This window comes from Anopheles arabiensis, chromosome 3 (assembly GCF_016920715.1).
Source record: "Anopheles arabiensis isolate DONGOLA chromosome 3, AaraD3, whole genome shotgun sequence".
Classification (NCBI taxonomy): domain Eukaryota; kingdom Metazoa; phylum Arthropoda; class Insecta; order Diptera; family Culicidae; genus Anopheles; species Anopheles arabiensis.
In genome coordinates, this window is record NC_053518.1 from 95,623,905 (window position 1) to 95,641,619 (window position 17,715).

The window sequence follows — 17,715 nt, forward strand, 5'->3', positions numbered from 1 at the left end:
CGTGGTTGTTAATTTCAGATTTAAGAAAAAAATTCGTGTGTCGAAGGAAATTTTCCTTGACATTCTGGCGGAGATCGAGCCCTCCGAGTATTTGTTATTACTAAAAGTGTATGCAGTATTAGATTGATAATTTCATGTGCGTATGCTGTTGGTTGTTGAAGCAGCCACTCAAAGAAGAAGTTGCTGGAATCCAATGCTGTTGAACGCAAACCAGGTGCGTGAGCCCTTCATCTTTCGACTACCATCAAAGAACAACAGAGGAAGGAAATAACAGCAGCTTCTTAACCCAAAACAGCAGCACGTTACCAGTATCTCCAGCTTATCGCCATTTATATGGATATGGCAGTACACATATTTTTATTTAAAATGATAAAATTTGATTATTTCTGAAATAAAATACTTATATTATGTCGTGAAAGCAACAGCAACAACTCTGTTGTTGTGTTTTGTCGGTCAAACAATCTGAGATTGGCGCCTTTCCGTGACAAAAAGCTGACGGAAAGCAGTTTGACAATTTTGGATTTCCGTTTGTGTTTCATAATACATATCTTGGCAGTATGCTTGTGAGTTTGTGTTTCGTCAAAAAAAATTTCCAACACACAACACAAACGGATGTCATAATACAAATCTTCCGATTTTGACAACTTGTCTTTACAATTTGTGTTTAATAATCGGGCCTAATAATTAAATAAATTTGACAATATTTCCCCTGACCTAGTCGAAATGAATTCGATCGACAAAGAGCGTATGCGATAAAAATGTTCGACATAATTGTCGACTGCCCGATGATTTACATAGGATTTGTTCACTGGACGAAACTGATTTTTCGATTTCGATTACGATCGTATGAACAATCTGTATGCAATACCAAAGTGAATTATGTTCAATCAAAATGAACTTTTGTCTAGAGGTTTTCGATTTCAATCGCAATCAAAATCGTATGTGATACAGCCACTGCTCTAAACGATTGATGTGACCAATACATGCTTCATGACATTTTTGCGGTCATTACTTGAACAGTCACTGACATAGTCAAATATCACTGACATAGTCATGACAAATTCCGGATGAAACAAAATCATGTCAGCGTCACGAGCTCTACTGTATTGATCAGAGGTGAGACTCGAACAGTTTGTGCGACCATCAAATGCTTGGTGACATTTTGTGCAACCAACTCTTGGTCAGTCACTTGGTCGCGACATTTTCTATCGGCGATCATCACTATCCTTTTCTTGCAATTTGTTTCGACAAGCTTCATCTAATCATGATCTATATAGCCTTCTATGTGAATAGTCGTGTGGTCAGATACATGGGTATCCACACCATCGACCTTTATTTAAATCTCACTTGCTTCTGTACAAATGGTTCTCATTAGAGTTGAGTATTTAAACAATCGTATCGCCGTTCCAGTTCTAGCGATTCATAACTTCAATGCAAAAGCATATAACAGTACAGAGTCGTTCACCGTCTGCTAAACGAAGACTTTCTATATTCCGTTTAGGTAGAGAGCTTGAGTCGCTTAGAACCCGTTTAGTGGTCGTTTAGTGGATTTGTGGCACTTGGGTCAAAGCAGACAGAACAGGAAAGCATGCTCTTTTTTTTTTGCTTGGGACCACACGCCAAGTATACTCTAAGAATGTCGTGATTATCATCGACAGAAAATGTCGTGACCAAGTTAGTGCCGCTAAACAAACAATGGGTGCTAAACAAAATGTCACCAAGCATTTGATTGGGCCTCCAACTGTTTGAGTCTCACCTCTGATAATCTCAGTTGTGTACGTGAGCTGATTTAAGCTTCGTTTCCGTCATGAGTGTTGGTGACTGAAACAGTGGCATTTGGCAGAACTGTTTAACAGCCAGAAAAAAATATTGATTATGGTTGATCTTGTGGGTATCACTGCGCGCATATTGGGTACTTCTCACAACCAGATTGTACGCTGATACAAACTGGATCATAGCCAGTGTAGTGGCGGTACATTGGTTACCAACCGAATTCTCATTGAAATCCCCTAGAATGATATCGTGCCTGTGGCAAGAATTCATAATTGTTCGAAGGCGGTCGTAAAATAGGTCCTTTTCCTTCCTGTTTGCTGTAGGGACGTGAAAGATTTTGGGACCTATGTTGTAAAAATTGTTGTAAAAAAAGTTGAATAAGAGACATGCAAGCCCGTACCCCTGGCGCAGACTTTTGGTGGTAGCAAAAGGCTCAGAGAGTTTTCCATCCACCTTCACCTGGCATGTGACGATGGTCATAGTCATTAGCTAGCCTTATCAGTTTAGCCGGGATTCCAAAAGAGTTCATAGCGTCATATAGTTTTACCCTGGCTATGCTATCATATGCAGCTTTGAAGTCAATGAAGAAATGGTACGTGTTGTTTCTGTATTCTGTCGTCTACTCCAAGACTTGACGCATGGTAAAGATCTGATCAGTGGTTGATTATACGTTTTGGAATCCTCTTTGATAGTTTCCAATTATCTTTTCGATAGCTCAATAGTGTGACGAGGGCATCATCCAGTTATTTGAAGGCTCCGGCTCCGCTAATAGTGCGTACGTTCCCTGACCCCTTTTCAAGAGTCGTCCTGGAGCATAGCGTAAAGTCGGTAGATCCGCTTCATGTTCTCTGTTGCCTTTCTCTAGTCTGTTGATATATGTGACAGGGTGGTTGTCTCGCGCCCACGCCCCTATACGTCTGAAGGGCCTCGTGACATTTTTGTTTAGCATCGGGGACACACCGGCGTTCAGGCACTTAGTTTCGTGAGATGCTCATCTGTCGCCTCATTCGCCATATGCCACCATCTGTGCGAGGAGTTGGAACTAGTCCGTGTTCCCTTTGGGACCCTTCGAACTAGTCCGAATCCACATGTTACCACTCTACACGAATAGGGTCGTGTTCGATTAGAAGTTGAATAGTAGAGCCTCTATTATCCCTCAGAGAGGCTTCGAAACCTATCCGATTGCATTTGCTACTTAACTTGTTTTTCAAAATAAGCCAGATTCAACATAATTTGATTTTTTTTATTTTTTTAAATTAACATGATTACAGATTCGGCCGCATTTTCACTACATCATGTATCGATCGATTTTATTCTCAGGATTCACATGTTTCACCACAATTGGAAATTTGTTATTTAACATATTTATAAATAAATAATATCAGCACGAATATTTTTTTGAAATCAACGTTTTGATAAAATCCTTAGCATGAAATCTATAACACACTGGCACATTCCATATGTAGTTATACAAAACTCTTCCAAATGACAGCAATTGGCAGGGGAAACTCTCGCCTTTATGAACAAGTTGATCCAGAAAAGGGTACAAGAAACTCTCGTCAGTATGCCACACATTTGTGCATCACCCATGATCATATATGTTATGGGGGTATGTTTTTGTATGTTGTATACATGTTCCTATATAATTTTCTAGAATGTAGATAATTATGTTATTATTTGTAGCATTGACACTGAATGCTAAATGCTGATTAGAACAATCTTCATCAACTAATAGATCAATGAAGTCGCGAGACTCAACATTTCTATAAATCAAACTTACTATTACAACTTCGCCGACACAATGAAAAATTTGGTTGTCAAATTGTCGATAAAATGATTTGAGGATTTTTAGGCGCTTGATGGTAATGGTAACGAACTACGAACTCTTTCATACAAATTTTGAATAGGCACTCATCAGTACACATGCATGCACTATTGCGAACAGTTTGTAGTAGTGATGTGCTGTATGGAGTGCACCCACGACTCCAATCCGACTCCGACTATTGTTAGTTCAAGTCGTTCGTAGTCGGAGTCGTCCGGAATCGTTCGGAGTTGTTCGGAGTCGTTCGGAGTTGTTCGGAGTCGTCGGAGACGTCCAAAGTTGTCTGGAGTCGTTCAGAATCAGAGTTGGTCAGAGTCAACAGGAGCCGTGTGGTTTAATGTGCTTGTGATCAGACATTTCCTTTCGTTGTGTTTTTTTTTGTCTTTCTCTTTGCGCGTGCACTTCCTATACAAGCCGACCTCGACCGACTCCAGATGACTCCGGATGACTCCGTCTGACTCTCCGGACGACTCCGAACGACTGCGAATGACTCTGACTCCATTTCGGACGATTCCGAACGACTCCGGATATTGCAGCGCGGACCTACCTTCCGGAGTCGATTCCGAATTTATCGGAGTCGGATCAGAGTCGACTCCCGATTTTTGCCAACTGTACCCATCACTAGTTTGTAGGTGTAAATGGGGTTATTCATAAATCGTTCATATGTTTGGAACAGAAAAATAATATTTAAAAATTTTATAGAATGATAGTTAATACCTTAAGTGTAATGGTTGTTAGTGATTCATTTCATTTTCGTTAATTGCTTTTATATTTTTAAAGATCATTTTTTTATTGAAAATGTAGGCACACGGAGCTACATATGGAAGCAGTACGAAGCACACATAACAGCAAATCCTTCGCATTGAGATGGTGTTGCTTTAATATAATATTTTAGTGTTGTTAGTGAATAGTTAGAGTGCTAAATGTGAAGCGTGTTACACGACTTACGGAAGAAAATTCATAAACAATGGAAGAAAGTGTTACAATGAATATGTGGCGGTACTTCCATCATTATAAATTATTTAATGAAATCCTGTATGAGTGGTGATTGTGTATATTTACTAGACCATGGTCTAGTAACGTCCTATATGTGAACAAAATACGCACTCGCAAGTTTAGCACCATGATACTATGGGATGTATGGAAGAAATATATCAATTTGCTTCATGTGGTAACAATGTGTGTCTACGTGCGTTTTACCGAATAAAAATCAAAAGTTCATTATCGAACCGCTTCAAACAACAAGGAAATGTTCAACCATACCCAAGCCCTTAATTGGCTTCATGATTTTCAAAGTAATCAAATCGTTCACCAAATAATGGAAGTATCTGTACCGCAATTGTTAAGCGCTATGCTCAAATTAAAGACTATCCAGAAAACGGTGATTGACTGCCAAGAAAAAAATCCTAAACATCCATAATGAGTGAAACGGAACTGTGGAGCACAAACGGTGCACCAAATAATTTTTTTAATGAATGTGATTTAAGAAGTGGATGCCTGTGGCAGAACTTGAAAAATAATAATAAGGAGTCATATTACAGGCTATCTCCGAGCTTATTTGGTTCATATTATCTTCCTATTTGTAAGTGTACATATTGGTATGATATCAACAACAGCATTGTTACTGCTGCAAATGATGGTAACAGTGCAAGTGATAGGCTTAACAATACCGTTAAAGATTATCATAAGGATAAAAAGAGTGATAGTGGTTGCTATGTAGCCAATGATAGTCGATGGAGCATTGTGCAATCCTTTGCAAATGAGTACCTGCCGGGTGCAAGGAAACATAATCGTTCTAGTTTGTGGAAACGGTGGCGCTGGAAAAAAATGTCGTCATTCGGAAAAGCACTTTTAATCTATTGCATATTCTCTATAAGTATCAACGTCACTGCATCTCAAGACATAGATGCTTTACAGACTACAACCCGGTTAACTGCATCGCAACCAAATGAAGATGCCTTCATCATGAGTCCTGGAGAAGGTAAGTTGGTGAACTATTTTATAGATTATAATCGAAATATTATCTAGAGAACATCAAATATGATTATTATTTTTACTTTTAACTCAGAAGTGACTAGTACTTTATTTGCTTTAAATATTTTCGATAACATCACATCACTTACAACTATTTTATATACACCCGTTTCCAGCTACGTTGGAATCTCATGCCGGATGCATTGAATCATGTGCCTCCTGCTTCGAATCGCACTTTTCGATATTTTTCGAATATTTCGCAATATTTTCGATAACATTACATCACACCCGTTTCCAGTTACGTTCGAATCTCATGCCGTTTGCATCGAATCATGTGCCGCCTGCTTCGAATCGCAGGCCACTATGATCGAATGCGTGCCGCTACGGTAAAATCGTGTGCCGTTACTATTGGATTTTTTATATCTTCAGTCTGTTTACAGTGCAAAGGCAACAGAAGTTTTTACCAAAGTGAGTTCATCAGGCCTATTATATTGCGTTCGGCATTCGAGAAGATTCACTCGCACGTTCATTATGTTCATTTTCGTACCGTTTTGCTAGTGACGTTCCGCTTCTAGTCGCTCATCGGCAGCTTCGAGTCGACGAAGTAAAAATCGGTACCGTATTGCTCGAACAGGAAGGCGCATTCGAGAGATTTTCTGCCGACAGCTCAAGTTGTCGCAAACGCGCAAATTTAACCTCACAAAGAATTTAAGCTACTGTCTACGTGTGTAATAAAGTTTAACATAAGTTTATCAACACTCTCATCATTCATATTTACCCCATTTCCAACAAAATTATGCAAAAAATGATTTTAAAGAAGTGCTGAATCTGTTTATTTACACTCACTCCGACCGCCGGTTGCTTCGACCAACTGTCAAACACAGAACACACAGAGAACAAAAATGTCGACGAAACCTCCATCGATTCGAATGGCAAAAACGATACCAATTTTTCTCCCGCTCGACTCGAGTGCTTCCGACGGAATCGAATGTTATTCGAGTAAAATAATAGGCCTGTAAATGTGTTTGGCAATGTCATGCAAAGTAGCGCTTGTGTTATATTTCTCTAATTTCTGTGCAATTTGTTACTCCTACCCTTTTACATTAAATAATTACAAAAAATCCCTTCTGAATGTACTTAAATGCAATTCGTGTTATTTAAATAAATGTATTTAGTAGTTAAACCGTAAAACAAAACGCTTTCCGTAGCTTTAACCTGACGGAAAGCTGTTGAACAAATAACGGTCTCCGTTTAAGTCAGGTAATGCAAATGGCCTTCGTTCGGTTAGATATATCAAACCAGATACAAATAGAGTTCTCTAACAGGGATCATAATAAAAAAAAAAACAGTATTTACTTTGTATCTAACACTCGAGTCACATAATTGGCCCTTTTATTTACTGTTTTGTAAGTCTTTCCTAAATTTTCACAATTTTACACGATATTTGAGAACAATTGGAGGTCTGTTGAATGAAACAAAAGGATATATGCATGTATCTTAGTTAGCAACTCTGCTTCTTGATTTTCAAAACAAAAGTGTTTTAGGTGTATTAGATTTCTTGCAATGCTCTGCCTGACGAAATGGTGTCGTATATTGATATGTTTACTTCTGGATGAGTAGCCAATTTACTTCTCTGCCAGATGGATAGCACACCAAGTATCATAATAAATCGTCACTGGCTCTGCACATCCCAATTCTTGTCGAAAACCTTTCCACCAAACAGCTTCCTGAGTAACTGCTGAAACTGCCATGTATTCGGCCTCCGTCGTCGAAAGTGCTACTGTTGATTGTTTACGGCAATGCCAGGCCTCCAGACTGTTTCATCACATAACCAGTGATAGAATGACGGTTATCAGTGTCATTGCCCCAATCAGCATAACAAAAAACTTCGAAATTTCCATCGCTTGTACTGTTGTATATAAGTTTCATGGGTTTCGTCCCTATCAAATATCGAAGAATTCGTTTCGCTGCAATCCAGTGACCTTTACCAGCAGCATTGCAGTAGTAACTCACATCATTCCAAGTACTGCAAGCCACCTATCAGTTCCCGGTATGGTACATTTTCCATTTGCTTGCGCTCTTCTGTCTGTTGACTCATATGTGGACTCAGTTTCTGTCTTGGGTCAGCTGGCGTACAGTGTTGCAATCTGCTACACCATAACGATTCAAAAGTTCATTTATGTACTGTTCTTGATCCAGCATTTCTACACCATCAGCTCTGGTCACACGTATTCCAAGATCTTTTTTAGCAAGACCCAAGTCCTGCATTTTAAAACGCTTCGTCACCTGTTTCTTTAACCTGTTTCCATCATTAATATTACAGTACACGCAAGTATCTTAAATGAGCTGCTTTAACCCAATGCGTTTCAGCTCAGCATCTAGCTTCAAGTTCGATACTCTACTAGCTTGCTTCCGATCCATATAACGATTTGTTCAGTTTACAGACCTTGTTCGGTGCTTTACTCACGAACCCTTTTGGCTGCTCCATGTATATTTCCTCTTCCTCCAGATCTCCTAGAAGGAACACTGTCACTGCGTCAATCTGCAGTATCTTCAGGCCCATTTTGACAGTCAAGGACATAAAATACCGCACGGTAGCCAATCGAACAACAGGTGCATATGTCTCGTTGTAATACACATCTTTGACTTGAGAGAAGCCCTTTAAAGGGTTTTCCAAGACAGTTTCGAATTTAAACATTGATATTCACCGCATGCAAAATGTTGTTCCACATCGATCTGTCATTTCATTTCCATCAAATAATTTTTAAAATCTACAGCATGATTTTCAACACGTCTCAAGCTAGATTGAGTTTGACAGTTCTTTGCTATGTGTTGAAAATCATGTGTAAAAACCGAAAATTTGTTTTTAAGCATGTACAATATTTGACAGCTGTTGAAAAACATCTTGGATGCGGTGAATAAATAAGTGCGAAACTGACTTGGAAAACCCTGTATGACTATCTTGGCTTTGAATCTCTCCACCGAGTCATCTGCATTGGTTTTCACCGTATACACCCACTAAGAAGCAGGCTTACGATCGAAGCAGGCTTTACGACCAGCAAGCAAACTCGTCAGGTTCCACGTTCAATTTTCTTCCAAGGCATCAAATTCTGATTTCATAGAATCTTTCCAGCCTTTGGTATCTTCTTAGGAAACAGCCTCTCGATACATATTAGGTTCATCAGCGATCACCGGAAGTACGGTACAGGATTCACCTCGTATCTAAAAACTGTGAAGAACTTTTAACCGCGGTACTGCTACTCATTACGAAATCCCGGTACTTGCCTGGATTAGTGAGGATTAAAGTGGATTAAAGTGAGGAACTTAACAGAGTACCTGTGCATATATCCTTTAGTTCGGTTCTACAGACCAATGATTGATCTCAAATATCGAGTAAAATTGTGAATTGTGGATTGAGTACAAAGAAAAATCATCAAAGCATCCAGTTTGTTATGGATCTAACTGTCAAACCAGATTTTCTTCCTCTTTTCGTTTTTAGACATCAAATTGCACTACATAATCCCACCTGATGTATCAACTCACTTTGCTATTTTCGTTTTTAGACGTCAAATTGCACTGGACAAGCCCACGTGATATATCAACTCACTTTGGTACTGGCACACATTCGATCGTAGTGGACTGTGATTCGTAGTAAGCGGCACGTGATTCAATGCAAACGGAACGAGATTCGATCGTAGCTGGAAACAGGTGTATTTCTAAATTCGTTTTCGAAACGTCATCCATCTGGTTAGGGTATTGTACGCATACAATATAAACACTTGTTACAGCCGTAACTGTGTATAAACTAGTGGTGGGTTATAGCGAGCGCCTACACGTGTGGTCCAAAACAGCCGAAGTCATACAAAATCATGGAAAAGTTTGCGCCCATGTGTTCCGGCGTCCTCCCGACGTTTACCGTATGCGTAACAGGTAGCTGAAGTTGAACTGCTTACCTGCCGTATACTGCTGTAATACCGAGCGAAACGCATATACAACGCGTCTAGAGGACATGTGTAGCCGTGAGGAAACATTTTTGTGTGTCTCTTTTGCCTTGTCCTTGCCTTTAGATCCTGATGAGTGAAGCATGCATACCTTTCGGGTACGCTCGTAGTATGAGCCTATCCCTCTTACGTTAATGGTGAAGATAGAATCGTATGCTGTCGGCTCTGCATTCGGGCATGGGCAGGTCCGTGGGCGTCATGTGTACGCGGGCTATGCCGATTCATTTCACGACCCGACCCGGAGTCACGTGCGAGCCAGTCGGAATCGATTCCGACACGTGGATGCAGCGGGTGTGCTAGGTCGGAATCGGAATCAAATCTGACCCGTGGATGCAGCGAGTTCTGGTCTACCCGATGATGAGTAAGTGCGAGAAAGCATAAGCGACTCCGACCCGTAGGTGCAACGAGTTCGGGTTGAGTATTGAACCTACCTTACCCGTCCCGACCCGAACTCGCTACACCAACGGGTCGGAGTCGCTTATGCTTCCCCCATGCTTGCTTACCCCGTACAATTGAGCACACTAAAACTATTATTTTTTTTACCAAATATCAAATATTTTTCTAAGTATTGAACGTTCAACGATAAAATTGCAATTCAATGAATTTTATTAGTGAATAAAAAGTTAATTTACCGAAAATTACCGAATTTGTTTTAGTTTTCCTACCGATAACCTCTAAAAACAATCTGGTCACTCCGCGCCAGCAACCGGCCTGCTGAAATCAATTGCTCCTAGTCAATAATACATTGCACGCAATCAAAAATAGAGAATACTAGTCAAGAATCTATTGCGACTACAGTATGTTTCCGAGTTACGCGGTTTGTGCGTTCCGCGTAAGTCGAATTTCGCGGTTTTTGACCAAATTACAATTGGTTACTGGGTTCTTTTTATTCAATGCTTTTATACACTTTCTCCACCGACAAACCGACGTGACACTTCGAACAAAATGAGCTTCAAAAGTTGTCTCCTTATTTCAAATGAAAATACGTTAAACACTAGCGCCATCTCTATAATGATTCGCTTACTACACTGACACAGAGAAGAATCTGCTAAATCCCCTTTTTGTTTTTCTTCGCAAATTCCAATGCGTATTGTGTTTTGTACTTCTCACATCTTTTGCATTGATTTGGAAACTTTTAAAATTATTTTCCTTGGTGTTTTGTCCAATAATTCTCACAAAATCGTGCCTCACACTTCCTTCGCAATTTGTATTTATAAAAGTTGTTTACATCGAAGCAGCAGTGAACAGAGCTTACTTTGACAGAAGTGATCGCCTCACTGGTAAATGACAGTACTTTCATGTGGGACACTTTTGTAACGCCAGTGTCACGTCGGTTTGTCGGTGCTTTATCATTTATTTGATACGATTCGTGTAGAAAATTCTGATATTTTTCGCTTGTAAGTGGTTTAAATGTATTAGCAAAAAAGCAATTCATACTGCATTGTACATTTCTTGAGGCAAATTGTACTGATTGGACATTTGATCTGTCAAATTTAGAAAACTGCGTATCTTCGAATCCGCGTAAGTCGAGAACCGCGTAACTCGGGAACAGACTGTATTCAAAAAAAAGTATGCTGCTAGTCTAAACTCAATTGGAAAACCTTGTATTAAGCGGAATATTCACAAATAGGAAGAAATGATGAACTGTTGACTGAAAATTAACAAAATACTTTGTTTTGAAGATTTTTAATGGATTTAGTTGTGCTTTTGTACACGTTATTCGTTTACATTGCACATCAGCTGGTTGCTGTGATGCGTTATCTGACATCGTCTGGCCTTGCGGTTATGCTTTTTTGCACCTACCCATCATTCGGGACCCGAACTCACTGGAACCACGGGTTGGAATAAAACCACCCTAGACTGACCCGACCCGAACTCGCTGTACCAACGGGTCGGAAGCGCTTATGCTTTCTTGCACCTAACGGGATCGTTAGTAATGCTTATTAAAGAAACAATACAATAAAACAATGTATGTCAAATAGGTTATAATCGGTTTTAGCAAAAAATATTGTAGGTTATACCGCGGAAATCCCTACGGACAAGGAGCGGGTTATTTTTAACATGGTGTGCGTGCGCCGGTCTCGTAGTACAGTCGTCAACTCGTACGACTTAACAACATGCCCGTCATGGGTTCAATCCCCAAATAGACCGCGCCGCCATACGTAGGACTGACTATCCTGCTATGGGGGGGAATCAATTAGTCACTGAAAGCCAAGCCCACAAGTGGGTACAGGCAGGCCTTGACCGACATCGGTTGTTGTGCCAAAGAAGAAAGAAAAAGTGCGTGCACCCGCAAATTCACCCAAAGGAAGACTTTCGGCCGTATCGGGAAGCTCGTTCGTTCCCGGGAACGTTCGCCGCGACGCTCATTTTCACTCATTTCATAGCCCTCTATGATCAAAAATTAGAAAACCGTCTAGGTTTTGTTCTGCCCAGTCTAGTGGTACAACCCTGGTCACTCATGAGCAACGTTCTTCGACGAACAAGCTCCCCGATACGGCCGTTTATCTGGCTGTTTCAAAAGAAGGGGCTGGGGAAAGACAAAACGCGCTCTCGCAACCTTGTGTTTCATACCGTTTCTCCTTGCTTCTACGTACCCTTCACCTGTAAATCTCGCTGTCTTTGTTTGTAGCGAATCCTATTACAAGTTTTTTTTTAGAATTTTGATTTCACAGTACGCATAATGAAATGAAATAATGAAATAGCGGTTAAATTGAAGTAGGGTAACGCAAAACGGGCAGTTCTTCCTGAACGAAAAAAATGAAATAGGATTATAAATCCTATCTTAGTAAAACGTTGAAATAAAACACAGACAAGGCAATTTTTTTAGTTAATGTTATTCAATAGCTTGAGTTTTTGAAAAATATGTTTGATGTAATTGCCCCACGCACATGTGTTTATTGTTGCGTGGAAGAGCCGAATTTTGCCAATCGGCTCAAAGTCTCTATAAAAAATGTGTTTATTGTGATTAATAATTTATTTTATCTACAATTGTTTCTGTTTACGTGTGTGTAGTCTGTTCGAGCGTGGATGTGCGGAACACTCCACTTCATCTGGATCGACTAAGAAACTGTCGGGTGGTTGAAGGATTTGTGCAAATTATGCTTATTGACAAATATGGCAACGACAGTTTTGATAATTACACTTTCCCACTGCTGACGGAAATCACAGGCTATCTGCTGTTATTTCGTGTAAACGGTCTGCAAACTTTAGGGCAACTATTCCCTAACCTTACTGTTATTAGAGGAAGTGAACTGGCCAACAATTATGCTCTTGTAGTGTACGAGTTAATGCACATCAAGGTAAGTACAGCTATTTGCATTGAAAATTATAAAATAATACCATATTAGTTTGAATAGATTTATTTCCTCGTCTATATTATTAAACAGAGGCGTACCATTTTTTCAAAATACTGCGATGTTTATTTCGGAATTGTTTTAGGAGTTGGGGCTAACTTCACTAATAGACATTCAACGTGGTGGCGTGCGCATCGAGAAGAACCCTAATTTATGCCATGCAGATACGATTGATTGGAAAGCTATAGCGCCTTATGGCGAAAACTGGATTAAAGTAAGTATAGATATGAATCTTTTCTGAATTTTATTCTCAAAGTCGAAATACTTTAATTCTCCATTTATCAATGACAAACTTGGAAGAAAAAAATCTCTAACAGTTAATTTTATTGATTCGGTGTAGATTCGAAAAAGGTTTCAATGCATTTGTTCTAGACTTCAACACTTTTCTGGAAAATGGGCCAAGGAAAATAAATTTACGGTTTACAAGGTTTCTCTCTTTATATCAAGATTGTTGAACCCGTTCCCGATTATTTTTTAAGCAATGCAATGATTGCAGTAAGAAGTTTGCAAACGTTGATGATATGCAACGGGGGACGATGGGATAATTTTAATGATCTGCAACACCCTTTCTCGAATGTCAACCCGCTTTCGTACAAACGTGTGCCTTTTAAATCGTTATATGCAAATATTATAACAGTGATCGAATAGATTACAAATATACTGCCCTGATTGACTGTGTAATCAATTTTTGATAAACGTATTTGTTTTGTTTTTTTTTCTAAAATTCAAACAATAAAAAACTGTTCCAAATATTTTATTAGTTAGGAAGTGTATAGTGTACCAGAAACTAACTGACATGTTTATAAGTGGTAGATAATTTTGAAATTCAAATCGTTATTGTTTAAAACGTGATACCAATTATGTTTCTTGGAACCACTCGCAGACACCGTATATCTCCCATGACCATCGTGATGATCACCGACTGAAAATGTCGCGACCAAGTGACTGACCAACAGCCCTATCGGGGAACTCGTTCGTCGATAAACGTTTGTCGCTCATGAGTGGACAGGGTTATACCACTAGGTTGGGGAGTACAAAACCTAGACCGTTTTCTAATTTTTGATCTAGAGGGCTATGAAATAAGTGAAAATGAGCGTTCCCGGGAATGAACGAGCTTCCCGATACGACTGCAAGAGTTGGTTGAACACAATCAGCCGTATCGGAGAAATCGTTCGTTCCCGAGAACGTTCGCTGCGACGCTCATTTTCACTCATTTCATAGCCCGGTATGATCAAAAATTATAAAACGGTCTAGGTTTTGTACTGCCCAACCGTGAAAGAGAAGTTGATGAAAACCGTGAAAGATCCGAAGCCAACGGCGGCGAAAGAGATGGCGATCTGGTCTGAAAAAAACGTAGAGGCGCGTCATATGATTGGTTTAGCCGTGGAAAACGACCTGTTGGTCCACATTTGCCGGAAAACTACCGCGAAGGAAATGTGGGACTACCGCGATGCACGTTCGTTTGGAAGTGGCAGATGAGGGCTTAATGCCTCCACAGTTTGTGGCTGTAATGCTTTCAAGGCTCTCTATGTCCTACGGAACACTAATCAACGTCATCAAAAGCTACCCGAAGGATCAAATCATGGCGGATTTGGTGAAGAATAAATTGCGTGACGAGTGGCAGGTGAAGTGAAAGCAGGCAAGAATGTTACGATTTTCAAAGTGGCTCGTGTGATGAAAAGGCGTTGAAAATTGGAACTATCATCAAGGTTTTGCCAAAGATGAAGAAACGTGGCGTTTGTCATTTTTGTTAAGAAGAGGGACATTTTATTCGAGATTGTCCACTGATGACAGACGTTCGTAAAGATTTTATTATGAAAAACAACCAGAGAGGTGACAGAGCTAACTTGGTTAAAGAACCAAGCATGTGAAGGAAACTGGTGGTATTTGGATTCTGGTGCGACCTAACATATGACGAACAATGTTTTTTTTTAAACAAATATCCGTCCAGATAACCGGAGATTTGCTTAGTTGATGGGACGAATATAGCGAATAAAGGTGGCAATGGTGATCGAGTGAAGACGACACCTTTACTAGAAAATGGCGATCGAGTGAAGGTTACGCTTAACGATGTTATGATTGTTCCGTCACTTGCTGGAAATTTGCGCTCGGTGAGTAATATTTGCGATCTTGGATTCAACATTTTATTGGATAGAAACGGTTTCAAATGCGATGATAAGAAACAATGCTTTTAAGCAAGCAACATTGTGGACTCTTCTTCTTCTTCTTTGGCACAACAACCGTTGTCGGTCAAGGCCTCCCCCTAGCTCACTAGTGAAGTGAGCTAGGCTGTCAGTGACCTATTGATTACACATAGCAGGATAGTCAGTCGTACGTATGGGGGCACGGTCTATTCGAGGCTTAAACCCAAGACGGGCATGTTCTTAATTCGTACGAGTTGGCAACGGTACCACCACAAGGTGGACTCTATCGGCTGAAAAATTACGTCCAAAAAGTACTACTTACAAAATCGAAACATTCGGAATTGTGTGAACAACTGGAGGATCGTCGTTTAGGTCATAGAGATCCCGAAGCAATCTCTGCGATTGTTCGAAAAGAACTTGGATATGAACTACAAATGAAGAAGTGCGATGTTCAGTGTGTCTGCGAAATGTGGGGTGAAGAAAAGATGAGTCGTTTTTCGTTCCCGAAAGAATCTTTAAGTAAGTCGCATACAGTTGGTGATTTAATTCATTCTGACATTGGAGGCCCAATGGAAGTTACTACCCCGAGAGGTAACAGATATTTTATGAAGCTGTTAGATGATTTTAGCGGATGTACTGTTATCTATCTGTTGAAGGCTAAGTCAGAGGCTGAGTATAAAATACAGGAGTGTTTTAACTTAGTAAAGAATCAGTAAAGCTATACAAGAGTCCTACATACGGATGGAGGAGAATGGGGCCCTTGGGTTTGCATTGTAATGCAGTTTTCGAGCAGCTATCTTAGTGAGTATAATATACAGGTGGGCTTATCCCAAGGTGTATGAATTTAGAAGGCTGATTTTTATCGCTTCTGCTTCTGAATGAAGATTTTAAGAGTGTTTTGAGTATTCGTCAAGCCTCCAGAAAGCTCGTTTGAGCAAAAGTTTTCACTCGTTCTGTTAAAAAGTGATGCTCAAAATTGGTTATAAAAAATGCTATAAGACCACCTGAACTACATACACTTTGATTCTATATTACATCACCTGATCTCTTTAGTGCACCTTGGGATAAATGTAAACAAACCCGTGTTTTCGAGAAGGTACTTGAATCTAATTCTAGCTTTGTGGCTAGAATAATCTAGACTGAAAATTGCAGGCTAGCTTTTTCTGTGGTTTTGTATGGAGTGTTTACATGATTTCAGCCACCAACTGTCAAACTCCTTACAAAAAACTAACTAGAATCGTGAAGGCCCCCAATATTAGAATTGAGAATAGTATTGAAACACAAACCTAAAGCTAAAACGGAAGTATTGAAACACAAACCTAACCTTGAAGATAAAACGGTGTCTCGCAGAAATGGTAGTTGGTGTTACTCTCAAGTAGTTAGAAGAAAGAAGTTAAAAAGCAGCTTAACGGTCAGTTTTTGGATTGATATCAAGATATGAAGGTCACCTGTTCCCAATAAAACCGTTGCTTCGCTATATATGATACATAGGAAGTGATTTTTTAATGCGTACAACCAGGAAGCAACCAATCAAACAAAAAACGGTAGAACGCTTATAAAGAGTTCTAACCAATAGCTGATCAGAGTTCCAGTTTACACATGATCAAGTTCCGTTCATCTTATCACGAATTACTCTCAAAAACTGTAGAAAATAGTGAAAATTTTGGACAGACTTCTGAGTGAGTATTCGGAAAAATCATCATAGCACTCAGTTTATGTATTATGGATCTAACTGTCAAACCGAGGTTTCTTCCCGAAGTGAGTGTATATATCAGATGGGCTTATAGTGTTCTTCCTCACCAATACATCGACACACATTTAGACAGTTTGTTCCATAACCAAATCTAGTATGGCTTAAAGTTTTAACAGTATCTCGCAGAAATGGTATGAGGTTTTACTCAGGCTGTTGGAAACTCGTGAGTGCCCAACAATCTGCCAGGTCACAGCGCGAGAGCAGAAATGGATAGATGAAGAAAGAGTGAAAGGGAAGTCAAGCGAGCGAGAGGAAAGATAGGGAAAACGATAAGTTTGGCGATAAAAGGGCAGGATGCGCCTGCCCTCGCCCTTTTTAGTTGAAACGGAAACCAGGAACAGTGGACTAATTTTTTGATTACACCACAATAAAATCAGCACAATAAAGGCACAATAAGTGTTATCTAAAAAAATCCACACCGTTTTCAACACAGGCGTAGCACGAAGAAAGAAGCCAAAAAACTTACTTACGGATTCCAACAAAACTTTTCTTTCTGATAAAAAAAATCTAAATTCTGATTATGCAAAAAAAATCAAAATGCAAAAAAAAAATCAAAATTCTGATGATGCAAAATCTGATATATAGGCAACAATTATTGAATCTGTTAAGCCAGCAAGCAAGGAACAGTGTACCAACCGAACCAAATACCAAATCATACTTAAAGTAAGGAAATTATCATAGTGCCCTTTGAATACATCATTTTGTTTCATTCAACAGACCTCTGATTGTTCTCAAATATCGTGTGAAATTGTGAAAACGTGGGATAGACTTAGAAAAAAGTGTATGGAACAATCATCAAAGCACCCAGTTTGTTATGGATCTAACCAAGATCTATTAAGGAGAACAGGTCGATGCAAAGCCCGTTGCTAGGTTGCCATTTTCAGCTCGCTTT

General features: G+C 39.7%; 1 protein-coding gene across 4 annotated transcripts in view; it reads left to right on the plus strand.

Annotated features, from left to right (window-relative positions):
• Positions 1-17,715, plus strand: part of LOC120900258 (insulin-like receptor) — a 39,089-nt gene that overhangs the window by 10,711 nt on the left and 10,663 nt on the right. For 2 of the 4 annotated variants that reach the window (XM_040307021.1, XM_040307023.1), the window contains exons 2-4: positions 4,376-5,576; positions 12,586-12,872; positions 13,012-13,140. In XM_040307021.1, the coding sequence (XP_040162955.1) occupies positions 5,015-5,576; positions 12,586-12,872; positions 13,012-13,140 (978 nt within the window). In that variant the 5' untranslated portion in view covers positions 4,376-5,014. The remainder of the gene's footprint in view (positions 1-4,375; positions 5,577-12,585; positions 12,873-13,011; positions 13,141-17,715) is intronic. The other 2 variants (XM_040307020.1, XM_040307022.1) reach the window with 2 other exon arrangements.